Below are 13038 nucleotides of genomic sequence, written 5' to 3'. Positions count from 1 at the left end.
TGTAGTGGTGGTGGTGGCATTGGTGGTGGTGGTGGTGGTGGTGGCGATCGTGGTGGTGATGCAGGGTTGGCGAGGAGGGGACAGGTGTTGGCACGGTTGGCACGCTCGCTGCACTACAAACCCGGCCGCCCGAGTTCGATTCCCGTTCATGGCCACCAACAGCATCAGTTACCGATCCTGGGCCACCCCTAGGTCCACTCAGCCTCAAATGTGTACCTGGTGCAGTGTATAGTAAACTTTGCCACTGGGGAGACAAAGGCGGTCGGGCGTGGTGCTGGCCACCCCCATTCGTTTGTCCGCTGAGTGTGCGGTGAAGCATCTTAGTGAGCATGTCTGGGTAGGCGTAGTAGCACACCGACACCCACCACACACACACATCTACACACACACACACATCTACACACACACACATCTACACACACACCTCCACACACACACATCTCTACACACACATCTCCACATACAAATCTACACACATACACATCTACACACACACACATCTCCACACACACACACACATCTACACACACACACACCTACACACACACATCTCCACACACACACACATCTCCACACACACACACATCTCCACGCACACGCGCAGCCCCATACTCCTCGCATCCACTTACAAAGGCAGAGATCCCCCGTATAGCCTTGACGGACTGTCGGGGCAAGTGCTGTTCGGGTGCGGTGCCCCCCCCCTCCCCCCTCGCGTGCCGCGGTGCCGCCCTTCACGGGCGCCGCTGCTCCCGCTCGCCGACGGCCCTTGCCCCGGCGCTCCGTGGAGGCTGCGCGGGTGACCTTTGTCTGTGTGCGCCCCCAGCTGGCTGGCCGTGCGGCTGGAGATCCTGGCCAACCTCATCGTCTTCTTCGCCACCCTCTTCGCCGTCGTCAGCCGCCACTCGCTCAGCCCCGGCATCGTGGGCCTCTCCGTGTCCTACGCCCTGCAGGTAGCCCCCCCCCCCCCCGCAGGTAGCCCCCCCCCCCCCCCTGCAGGTAGCCCCCTGCCCCGCCCTGCATTATATTGCATTTGATTGCATTGCATGGCGGGGGTGGTAGTGGCGGCGGGTGGCGGTGGTGACTTTGGTGGCTGTGGTGGTGATGGTGGCGGTGGTTGCGTTGGTGGCTGTAGTGGTCATGGTGGTGGTGACTGTGGTGGTGGTTACGGTGGTGGTGACGTTGGTGGTGGTGGCTGTGGTGGTGACGGTGGCGGCCGTGGCCGTGGCGTTGACGGCGGCAGTGCCGGCTCCGGTGGCGGTGCCGGCATCCGCGGCCACGGTGGCGTTGCGACGTTGCGGTGCGAGCCGTCCGCGTGCGTCTGCGTGCAGGTCACGCTCACCCTCAACTGGCTGGTGCGCATGACCTCCGAGCTGGAGACCAACATCGTGGCGGTGGAGCGCCTCAAGGAATATTCCGATCTTCCCACCGAGGTAGGGCGCCCCGGTGGCCAGGAGATGTCGACTACCTCTCCCGGTATGCGGGAGGTCGTGGGTTCGATCCCGACCCTGACGCCCGCTGCTGTACATTTGGGGTTTGCGTCTCTCTCTCTCTCCCCGTGGTGGTCGCGTGGATTTTTCTCGGGGTCCTCCAGTTTTCCCCTCCACGTTTAGAACCGACGTCGCCACGCGTCCACAGTGTTTGGCCACGATAAATTCCCACGCGACGATGACGATAAGCCGCTTCGTCTGGCTGTGATGCGTGATGGCCAGGCCGCTTCTGGTCCAATAAAAATTATATTTTAGTAGTAGAGTGCAGCGCATCAACATAACGATGCAGTGCATCATATTGCATTGCAGTGCAGCAGATTGCATTCTATTGTTTGACTTGACATTGCAGAGTAAGACGAGCCCTGGCATCAGCACTCAGGCCCCGTGGGACGCAGGGGGTTGTGGGAACCGCGTGGTGCGGTCGCACTCGTCACGGCCCAAATCAGTCGCCCGTCAACTTCACGAAGCACAAACGAAATGCCCAGTAACGTGATTTAAAAATCTTGAGTTGAAGCTTTCGTGACTGCAGGAATCCATCCTCTGTGGTCATTTCGGTAAAGTCACGGCAGTTTGTTCTTGCTGTGGTTGTCCCACCTGATGACGGTTGCTTGTGTTGCGATGGAAACGTCGCCATCTATTATTTTTCTACCTGCGTGACTTTACCGAAAGAACCAAAGAGGATGATTTTAAAACACAAGCAATCCATGTTCACATAACATAATTAAGAAGCAGTAAAAGCACGCGACTTAACCTTGACTACTGAGGGTTGGAGCCCGTGGTGACGACGACGATGACGACGAGGAGGACGATGCCCGCAGGCCCCGTGGGAGATCGAGGCGACGCGGCCGCCAGCGACGTGGCCGCAGCGCGGGGACCTCGAGTTTGTGGGCTACAGCCTGCGCTACCGCCACGGCCTGCAACTCGCACTCGACCAGCTCACGTTCAGCGTGCGTGGCGGGGAGAAGGTGAGCTGGGGGGGGCGGGGGGGGGGGAAGCGTGGGGGGGGGGGCGTGGGGGGGGGGGGAGCGTGGGGGGGGGGAGCGTGGGGAGGGAGCGTGGGGGGGGGGGAGCGTGGGGGGGGGGAGCGTGGGGGGGGGGAGCGTGGGGGGGGGGGAGCGTGGGGGGGGGGGAGCGTGGGGGTGGGAAGCGTGGGGGGGGGAGCGTGGGGGGGGGGGCGTGGGGTGGGAGCGTGGGGGTGGGAAGCGTGGGGGGGGAGCGTGGGGGGGGGGGAGCGTGGGGGTGGGAAGCGTGGGGGGGGGAGCGTGGGGGGGGGGAGCGTGGGGGTGGGAAGCGTGGGGGGGGAGCGTGAGGGTGGGAAGCGTGGGGGGGGAGCGTGGGGGGGGAGCGTGGGGGGGGGAGCGTGGGGGTGGGAGCGTGGGGGTGGGAGCGTGGGGGTGGGAAGCGTGGGGGGGGAGCATGAGGAGAGTGGGTGGGGAGCGTGGGGAGAGTGGGTGGGGATTGTGAGAGTGTGTGGGAGCTCTCCTCTCCCCTCGCTCTCTCTCTCCCCCCCAGGTGGGTATCGTAGGCCGCACGGGCGCCGGGAAGTCATCGCTCACCCTGGGACTCTTCCGCATCGTGGAGCCGGCCAGCGGCCTCATCCGCATCGACGGCCTGGACATCGCCCGGCTGGGCCTCGCCCAGCTGCGCTCCAGACTCACCATCATCCCCCAGGTGCGGCCCCCTCGCACGCCACGGCGGCAGCGGCTGGACAACGATGAGCCGGGTTCCTTCCACTGGTGTCCTCGTGTGTGTGTGTGGGGGTCGTGGGGCTCGTGGGGGCCACTGCTGCTGCCACTGCTGCTACCACTACTGCTGCCGGCGCTGCTACTGCTGCTGCTGCTACTGATGCTGCTGCTACTGCTGCTGCTACTGATGCTGCTGCTACTGATCCTGCTGCTGATGCTGCTGCTACTGATCCTGCCACTGCTGCCATTGATGCCGCTGCTGTGGCTGCACAGGAGCCAGTGCTGTTTGCGGGCTCGCTGCGCTGGAACCTGGACCCGTTTGCGCGTCACGATGACGCGGAGCTGTGGCAGGCGCTGCGCATGGCGCACCTCGAGGACTTCGTGCAGCAGCTGCCCGGCGGGCTGGACCACACGTGCTGCGAGGGGGGGGAGAACCTCAGGTGTGTGTACGTGTGTGTGTACGTGTGTGTGTACGTGTGTGTGTGTGCGTGTGTATGTGTGTACGTGTGTGTGTACGTGTGTGTGCGTGTGTGTGTACGTGTGTGTGCGTGTGTGTGTACCTGTGTGTGCGTGTGTGTGTACGTGTGTGTGCGTGTGTGTGTGTACGTGTGTACATGTGTGTGTACGTGCGTGTGTGTGTGTACGTGTGTGATCGTGTGTGCATGTGTGTACGTGTGTGTGTACGTGTGTGTGTACGTGTGTGTGTACATGTGTGTACGTGTGTGCATGTATGTGCGCGTGTGGGGAGCGGTAGTGTAGCGGTTAGCGCGCTGCGCTATAAACCCGGCGACTCGGGTTAGATTCCCGCTCACGGCCAACACCGGTGACGATTATCTGAACCAGTCTTGGGCCTCCCCTAGGTCGACTGAGCCTCAAGTACCTGGTGCGGTGTGTAAACATCACCACTGGGGAGACAAAGGCGGTCGGGCGTGGTGCTGGCCACCCACCCCCACATGTACCGTACCGGCCTTTATTGGTGCTCGCTAACAGCACTTGCCCCAACAGTATGTGACAGGCTATACGGGGATCTTTGTGGGTGTGTGTATACTACGTGGCCGGGAGTCGGAGCCATTCCTTGTACACCTCGGGGTGCGACAGGGATGTCCTCTGGCTGTCACATTATTTAACATCTTTTTCGACCACGTAGTTCGTGAAGCCTTCAATGGCTGTAACGGAAGAATCTCCATCTGGTACAGATACAAATGGGAGGCTGATCGATGCCTGGGTCTGGTCAAAGGATGGCTCCCTATTGGCCAACAATGCTACCTATACTGATGATTTATTGCTGCTCACTCAGAGGAGGAGTTGGAGGCGCTGCTGCTGAGACTGGAGCGTGCCACTAAGAAGTGGGGCCTTACCATCAGCCCCACCAAAACTAAGCACCTGCCTGGGTATTTTGTCCCATCGGACACTCCACCCCACAACTCCCAATTGCTGATGGGGCAGTTGTGGAGAGAGTGGAGAGTTTCCCAAACCTACCCAGTGTGCTCATGACCGGCTCCGGTTTGACAGCAGAGGTCTCACTCCGAATCAGTTGAGCAGCATTATCTTTTCATCAGCTGCATGACGCTGTGTGGAAGCTACCTGGTCTGTCGCTCCACACGAAGCTTTGGGCCTTCTTGGCAACAGTCATGCCCTTCCTTCTCTACGCTTGCAAAACGTGGACCCCCTTTTGGAACATCTTCGCCAGTTAAAAACATTTAGGCTGGCCTGCCTACGATCCATTTTGGGTTTAACCAGGCTGGATTGTGCGCGGAGCTCACTAAAATGCAGCAAGTCGGCACAGTAGGAGGTACAGCTGGTGGTGCATCTACCGGTCATCTCAATCAGCCAACCCGTAGCACCTGCTGAGTCTGTCCTGTGACCTCCTACCAGTTAGCCTGGCACAGTAGGGGACACAGCAGGTGCATCTACCGGTCATCTCAGTCAGTCAACCCATGGCACCACCTGGGTCTCTCTCATGATCTGCTCCTGCACCTAGCCTGGCACAGAAGTCAACCAATGGCACCTGCTGGGTCTGTCCCGTGACCTCCCACCAGTTAGCCTTCGACACTTCACGTGGCCTCAATTTGCACTGAGCCTGGCTCTTCCTCCTCCCTGCTCCTTCTGCTGCCCCCATGCTGCCCCTGTACTCCCCTCCCTCCCCATGCTGCCCCCCCTCCCCCCCCCCCGCCCCACCGCAGCGTGGGGCAGAGGCAGCTGGTGTGCCTGGCGCGGGCGCTGCTGCGCCGCACGCGCGTCATCGTGCTGGACGAGGCCACGGCCGCCGTCGACCTGAGCACCGACGCCCTCATCCAGGCGTCGATCCGCTCGCACTTCGCCCACTGCACGGTGCTCACCATCGCTCACCGCCTGCACACCGTCATCGACTACGACCGGTGAGCGTCGCGCACGGCGCGCCGGTGGGTAGGTTGGTGGGGGTGGTTGGGTGGGAAGGAGGGCGTTGTGGGTGGGTAGGGTTGGTGGGGGTGGGTGGTTGGGTGGGAGGGCGTTGTGGGTGGGTGGGGTTGGTGGGGGTGGGTGGTTGGGTGGGTGGGAGGGCGTTGTGGGTGGGTAGGGTTGGTGGGGGTGGGTGGTTGGGTGGGAGGGAGGGCGTTGTGGGTGGGTGGGGTTGGTGGGGGTGGGTGGTTGGGTGGGAGGGCGTTGTGGGTGGATAGGGTTGGGGTGAGTGGGTAAGGTGGGTGGGATGGATGGTTGGGTGGGTGGGGTAGATGGGGTGGGTGGGGTGGGTAGATGAGTGGGGTGGGGTGAGTGGGGTGAGTAGATGGGTGGGGTGGGTGGGGTGGGTGGGGTGGGTGGGTGGGGTGGGTAGGGTGGGTAGATGAGTGGGTGGGGTGGGTAGATGGGTGGGTGGGTGGGGTGGGTAGGGTGGGTAGATGAGTAGGTGGGGTGGGTGGGTGTTGTGGTCACGGTGGTGACGGTTCGCGCTGGTGGAATATTTAGTTATACTGGAGGAATCCGATGAGCTATAAAGCTCTTTATTGCACATGTTGTCCAGCGGGGCACGGCGTTGGAACGTTACCAACAGCACACAGCATGAAAAGCACGACAGTGGTGCAGGAACAGACAAACGAATTGTCCAAACACCATCAAACGAAACCGTCCCCACGCTGCCAGGCAAAGCCCACTGAGGTACGAGCAGCCCACTGAGGTTAGCGCGCGGGCCCCGGGGAATTGTTGTTGTTGACACTGCCCACGCCCGTCACGTTGTCCCTCCAGAGAGAGAGAGAGGAGAGAGCATGGTGGCGCGTGTAGTGGTGTAGTGTAGTGGTGTAGTGTAGTGGTGTAGTGCGGTGGTTTGGTGGCTTGGTGTAGCGTTGTAGCGTTGTAGTGGTGTAGTGTAGTAGTGGCGTAGTGTAGTGGTGTAGTGTAGTAGTGGTGTAGTGTAGCAGTGGTGTAGTGTAGTAGTGTAGTGGTGGTGTAGTGGTAGTGTAGTGTAGTAGTGGTGTAGTGTAGCAGTGGTGTAGTGTAGTAGTGTAGTGGTGGTGTAGTGGTAGTGTAGTGTAGTAGTGGTGTAGTGTAGCAGTGGTGTAGTGTAGTAGTGTAGTGGTGGTGTAGTGGTAGTGTAGTGTAGTAGTGGTGTAGTGTAGCAGTGGTGTAGTGTAGTAGTGTAGTGGTGGTGTAGTGGTAGTGTAGTGTAGTAGTGGTGTAGTGTAGCAGTGGTGTAGTGTAGTAGTGTAGTGGTGGTGTAGTGGTAGTGTAGTGTAGTAGTGGTGTAGTGTAGTGTAGTAGTGGTGTAGTGTAGTAGTGTAGTAGTGGTGTAGTGTAGTAGTGGTGTAGTGTAGTAGTGGTGTAGTGTAGCAGTGGCATAGTGCAGGGGTGTAGTGGCGTAGCCAACCGCACGCAAATCGGAGGTGCAGGGGAAGGACAACAAACTAAACACAAAAAGCAGTTCTAAAGAAATGAGATTGTCAATCTAGATTATGATTTAGTGGCTTCCTAATATCCAGACGGCCATGGAAGCGCATCTGAAAGCGCGCGATGCAGTGACCATTCTCTTTGATCGATGGCCAGCCAAAAGCCACAAATACAGAAGTACACAAATGCACAAATACGCGAGTCCACGTATAAACAGGTACACACCCACAAGCACACAAGTACACCAGCCCGAATGCATTGACGCCACAAGCCGGGCAAGTCCAGTTGACTGAGCGAGCCTCCGCCACCGTTGCTCGCAGGCTGCTGGTGCTGGACGCTGGGCGCATCGTGGAGTACGACTCCCCCCAGGTACTGCTGGAGCGCCGCGGCGTCTTCTACAGCCTGGCCAAGGAGGCAGGGGTGCTGTGAGCCCTCGGGAGCCGTGCCGCCAATGGGAGGTGCACGTGGCAGACGGGGCGAGGAGGAGGCGGTGGTGGCGGAGTAGGTGGAGGGTGGCGGTGCAGAGACGTCACTTCTGGAATGCTGAGGCTGAGGAGCCTCACGGCTGCAGAGCTACGTCAAGGGGCTGCCTTGGAAGATGACGCCATGGACCCCACTTCAGTGGAAGCCTCAACCCTCAGTGGGCCTCCCCGCCCGCCACGGGGCGGCCTCCTTGTCCGCCACGGGTCGCGTGCCATCGTGGGCGGTTGGCAGGCGAAGCGTTGTGAGTCTCAGCTGGGCTCTGACAGGCTAGGGGGGCGACGCTTGCGTCGTACGCTGGCGCTGCTCTCGTGCGATCGCATCGTCATGGGACGGAGACGACCCAGCGCGAACCTCGTTAGAGAACCGGCCCGCGGGAGCGGATATCACAGGCCTCCATCTGAGTTTCCTTTCGTCATGTGACCTCTGGTGTGGTACAGTAGGGGGGCAGCACTTTCCCAATATTTGTTTATTCTCAAAAGTGGAATTTAACCAAAGTGCAAAACCAAATTTAATATAGTTTTATTTGCGTGCAGTCATTTGTGACTGGGCTGAGACAATCAACTCTAAGCACTTGAGAACCTATGTGACTGTATGTCTCTATGTGACTATGGGTCTCTGTGTGAGTCTATAGGCTTCTACGTGAATTTGTGAGTTTCTATGTGAAACCCACATATTCTACGGGTCTCTATTTGAGTCTACGGGTCTCTATATGAGTCTACGGGTCTCTATGTGAGTCTACGGGTCTCTATGTTAATCTGTGGGTCTCTATGTTAGTCTACAGGTCTCTATGTGAGTCTGGCTCTCAGCATTGCCGGCTCCACGTCCCCATTAACGGTTTGAATCTCCAGTCCCAGGGCTCGAACTCAGGTTTTCCTGCAGTGCAGCCCCACTGGCCCTGACACCGCCATTATGTGCCTCCTGAGGGGGCTATGCATCGCGGTGAAGATGTTTTGCCTACCATGGCCGTTTAGACATATTGTCGTGTTCGTTTGACGTTTCAATCTGCCTTCGAGGCCTACTTAAGGCTTTTTATTTTTTTACAATGGGGAACTTAAAGTAGTCAATGTCTGATTACTGGTTACTTGAGTTTTTTAAAGTAACCTAATTTTATCCCATAACAGGGTTCTTGTTGTTGTTATTTTGAGTTGTTATATCCACCGGTTACATGCCACTGCTAGGCCAAGGCCTCGCCCATTTCTCCCTTTCCCCAGCTGCTCCTGCCCCGTCATTACCTCCGAACCCTGCTAAGTCATCTCTCTGCCGCAATCTCTTCCGCCGCCTCCTTAACACTCCTCTTCCTTTCTCTCGGACTCCACTCCGTAGTTCAATTTGATTGTTTAAAGTATAGCGGACACACTCCTCACCAACACGTCGAGACAGGTCAGGGTTCCATTTTGTTAATTGCACTTCTGTAACACACATAGCTCCCTCCTTCATCCACAGCACTATCCTTCACTCATGGCTCTCTCTATAACACACACAGCTCCCTCCATCCATAGCTCTCTCCTTCTCCGATGGCTCTCAACCTTAACACACACAGCTCCCTCCTTCCATTCATCCACAGCTCTCTCCATCACCCACAGCTTTTTCTATAACACACACAGCTCCCTCCATCCACAGCTCTCCCCTTCACTGACGGCGCTCAACCATAACATGCATAGCTCTCTCCTTTCATTCATCCACAGCTTTATCCTTCACCCACAGCTCTCTCTATAACACACAGCGCCCTCCATCCACAGTTCTCTCCTTCATCCACAGCTCTATACCTTAACACATACAGCTCCCTCCTTCACCCACAGCTCTCTCTATAACACACACAGTGCCCTCCATCCACAGCTCTCTCCTTCATCCACAGCTTTCCCCTTCACCGACGGCTCTCTCCATAACACACGGAGCTCCCTCCTTCATTCACAGCTCTCTCCTCCTCTCGTCCCACTGCCGACGTGCTTTCTTATCCCCACGGTCCCCTCTCCCATTTCCTCCCTCTCCCCTCATCCATCTCACCTCATTCCCAGCCGCAAATTACACATCGTCACATCTCGGACCATGTCTCCTCATCTCCAGCCACCAATCACAGATCGTTACTTTGTGCGGTTAATCCCGGTCAACTCGGTACAGGGATTGCCGTCGGCGTGTCGGGGACTGCTGATGTTGTATGGACCGTTATGGAGGACCGTTACAAATGTATAGTAATCGACTTAACTTGACTCTTATTTGTCCGGATCGTTTCAATTTGACAAGACGTTCATTGATGTGATCTTGGAAATACCAGCACTTCACTGTGACCGTCAAAACTGTTTACATTTTTATTTATTTGTAACAGATAAGGTCCCACTGAGCTATGTCGCTAGTTTTCAGAAGCGACCTGGCCATCACAAATGATAGGTCAACGTTTGTTGTGAAAGGGAGCTCACAAGGGCAAGTCGTCCTGACAAAGGGAAATGTATCGTTCCAACAGTGACATTGTTCTAGATTCAAAACTCATTTCCTTCGAACTGTTTTTGTGTTTAGTTTGTTGTCCTTCCCCGCACCGCCGATTAATAGCACGGTTGGCTACGAACACGGTGTGAAAGAAGTTCAACATATATACAAACTACTTTACACCGCACTACTATACACTTACACCATACACTTACACTATACACCACACGATACACACTACTATACACTCCAATTAGCACGCTTGGCTACATACGGTGCAAAAGAAGTTCAACATACACACTGACTACACATACGTACACACTGTGCTGTCTGCCGGCCGAGTCGCCCTCCATGACATCGAAGCGCAGCGCCCCCCCCCGCCTCCAAAACGCGGGGCCCGGGGCAGTCGCCCCGATTAGCCATACCCTCGGGACGGCTCTGCGTGTGGAGCACGAGCACGGCTGTTGATGTCCCTCTTCTCTCCACCCCCCTTTGTCTCTCCCCTTATAGACCCCCTCTACTCTTTCCCAGCAATGGGATGTATCCCCCCCCCATCCCCTTTTTATCACGTCTTCCTTGCCCGCAACCGCGTCTCTCATTTCTCTCTCCGGGCGTTTGTGACTTTCTGACCCCCGTGGCCCCCTGCTGGAGACCCGTGAAAAAGAGCTTCATAGCTCATCGGATTTCCCCAGGATGAATACAGATTCTGATTGTGCTCACGTGAGCGTTTGACAACAATGCATGCAATGGCAATATTTGTAAAATCGAATAGAAGCAAAACACTTATCGGCGTCTCGATGTAAGATTAGACACTACGAATAAACATTAGTCCCATCAACCCTGGTGGCTTTGCAAACCCATATTATTAATCTGCATTTGTTTGGGGGCAGGATGGTGGCGAGATGTTAACTACCTCGCCTGGAATACAGGAGCTCGTGGGTTTAATCCCAACCCTGACGCCTGCTGTATATTTGGAGTTTGCGTGTCTCTCTCTCTCCCCGTGGTCGCGTGGAATTTCCTTGGGTCATCTGGTTTCTTCCTCCACAATTAAGATCAACGCGCGTTCAGAGAATTTGGCTGCTATACATTCCCACGTGATGATCATCCACTTCGTTGAGCTATCATTTGTGATAGCTCAGAGGGCCTTACCAAGTAAAATAAACAATAAAATTGTTAAACTTTAAGCTTGAAAAAACTCTGGACCCGCTTTTGAATCTCAGCAGATCCCGGCTTCATTAAATACTCGTTGCTGAACCTGCCAGATATTGTTGGTAAGAGCACTCCACGCAAACAGTGGGATCCTGTTTTCGTGGAGTGCAAACATTAAGTGTGTGTGCGCCTCGTGGCAGGAGTCTCGGTGCCTGTGTATGTGTGGTGCCGGTCATCCACCCCCTTGTGTGGCCGTGCCGACATTAATAGGTGCTGCTCCTAGCCAACAGCGCTTGCCCCAACAGGCTGTTAAAGGCTACACGGTGCATCGTTTTGTATTTGTATTGTGCGTCGTGCGTGAAGATGAGAGAGGGCGCTGTTTCGCACTACAATGCTCCATGATGAGTGGCTCCCCACCTTTTGTGTCTGGGTTCGGATGAATTCAGTCAAATGGAAATATATTCTTAGACGATGATGATCATGTGGACGACGACGACGATGATGTTGGGTTTTGTTGTGTGAAGTCGTTGGTGAACCGGCTTGAGCATTAATTAAAGTAAAATAAAATATAAATCACGACGTTTCGGAGGCAACACAAGCTTCCGTCTTCAGGTGGAACCGTTACAGCACGCTTGCTGTATACAGCTGTGACGGTTCCACCTGAAGACGTGACGGTTCCACCTGAAGACGGAAGCTTGTGTTGCCTCCGAAACGTCGTGATTTTTATTTTACTTTTATTAAATTTAATTTTTTACCTACGTGACTTTACCGAAAAAAACCTAAGAATATGAATCCTTTCAATCACGAAAGCTTCAAATCTAGAACTTCTTTAAATTGTTCGTGTCGGTTTTCAAAGCTTTGCATGGACTGCCCCCCCTCTTACCTCTCCGCCAAATTCCCGAGCCCTACCTCGTCACTGCCCCTTACTACCCCATTGTACCCCCTGAAGCCTGCCTGACCCCCTGACCTTCCGGGCAGCCCAACTGCCCGGCCACCACACCACTGCCCCCGCTCACCTCAAACTCCCCTCATGTACGCTCAGCCGGGCAACCATCGTCCCTACCATCACTTCATACCGTGCCCATCCACCTCTCACGCCCCAGCCCCTTCTGTCAGCCTCATCCACGACCACGCTTCACCCGTTCCTCCTTCCCCTGCTGCTGCCCACATCTCATTCCTTTGCCAAACCCGATCACTGACGGCCATGCTACCGCCCTACCCATCCTTCCCTTGTTTTGCCATTTTGTACCGTAATCGGTAAGCATTGTCAAAGGCGCCTTTATCAATTCTAAATAGAATAGAATCGATCTCAGCAGCACTGCTACACTGTGTCCGACACGACCATTATGAACCTTTGGAGAGACAGAGAGAGAGAGGCCCGTGACCATCGGTCTCCAGATCTCAACAGCGGTGGGCCCCGTGTCTCTGACGCATCCATTATGGACCTCAGCGAGACGCCCCGACCTCGGGGATTGGACCGGAGATGCTTCGCATTCCAAATTGACATCTAAAATCGCAGACAGGTCGCATGATCCCACCTTGCCCTGGGGGTGGATAAACCAATGACTGTATGAAGTAGCGCTTTGTGTTAAGTGGTTGTCCATTGACGAGGCTTAATCCTCGGCATAGGAATGTGGAATTTACACCGTTGAGTTTATAATTTAATCTGATTATTTTTTTTGTGAAAGCGATTCGTAAGGAATTAAACGTGATTTGTTGAAAATCTAAAGTGCATCCTTGTTTGAATTCATGCTTCACCACACAGCATCTTTGTGAATGTTTTAAACACCAGCCATGGTCTGTCCAGTGCCGGATGAAGGCCTCCCCACGCAGTGTCGGCCATGTGGATGTATTTTGACCATGCGGGCTGCATGACCCAGAGGGCCGTCCATAAATGGCGTCACGCACCTAGGGGGGGGGGGGGGGGTCAGACATTTGTGACGATGTGTGACATG

The 13038-nt window shown here is 55.8% G+C and overlaps 1 protein-coding gene across 1 annotated transcript in view; it reads left to right on the top strand.

Annotated features, from left to right (window-relative positions):
- Window positions 1-12812, top strand: part of LOC144736007 (multidrug resistance-associated protein 1-like) — a 31282-nt gene extending 18470 nt beyond the window's left edge. The window contains exons 24-30 of the mRNA XM_078618638.1: window positions 824-950; window positions 1329-1430; window positions 2306-2452; window positions 3000-3158; window positions 3446-3612; window positions 5356-5550; window positions 7351-12812. Of these exons, the coding sequence (XP_078474764.1) occupies window positions 824-950; window positions 1329-1430; window positions 2306-2452; window positions 3000-3158; window positions 3446-3612; window positions 5356-5550; window positions 7351-7459 (1006 nt within the window). The 3' untranslated portion in view covers window positions 7460-12812. The remainder of the gene's footprint in view (window positions 1-823; window positions 951-1328; window positions 1431-2305; window positions 2453-2999; window positions 3159-3445; window positions 3613-5355; window positions 5551-7350) is intronic.
- The last annotated feature ends 226 nt before the right edge of the window (window positions 12813-13038 follow it).

Source organism: Lampetra planeri, chromosome 58, assembly GCF_965212315.1.
Source record: "Lampetra planeri chromosome 58, kcLamPlan1.2.h2, whole genome shotgun sequence".
Taxonomy (NCBI): Eukaryota; Metazoa; Chordata; class Hyperoartia; order Petromyzontiformes; family Petromyzontidae; genus Lampetra; species Lampetra planeri.
The sequence above is the reverse complement of the archived record's forward strand: the minus strand, read 5'-3'. Positions and strand labels throughout refer to the sequence as shown.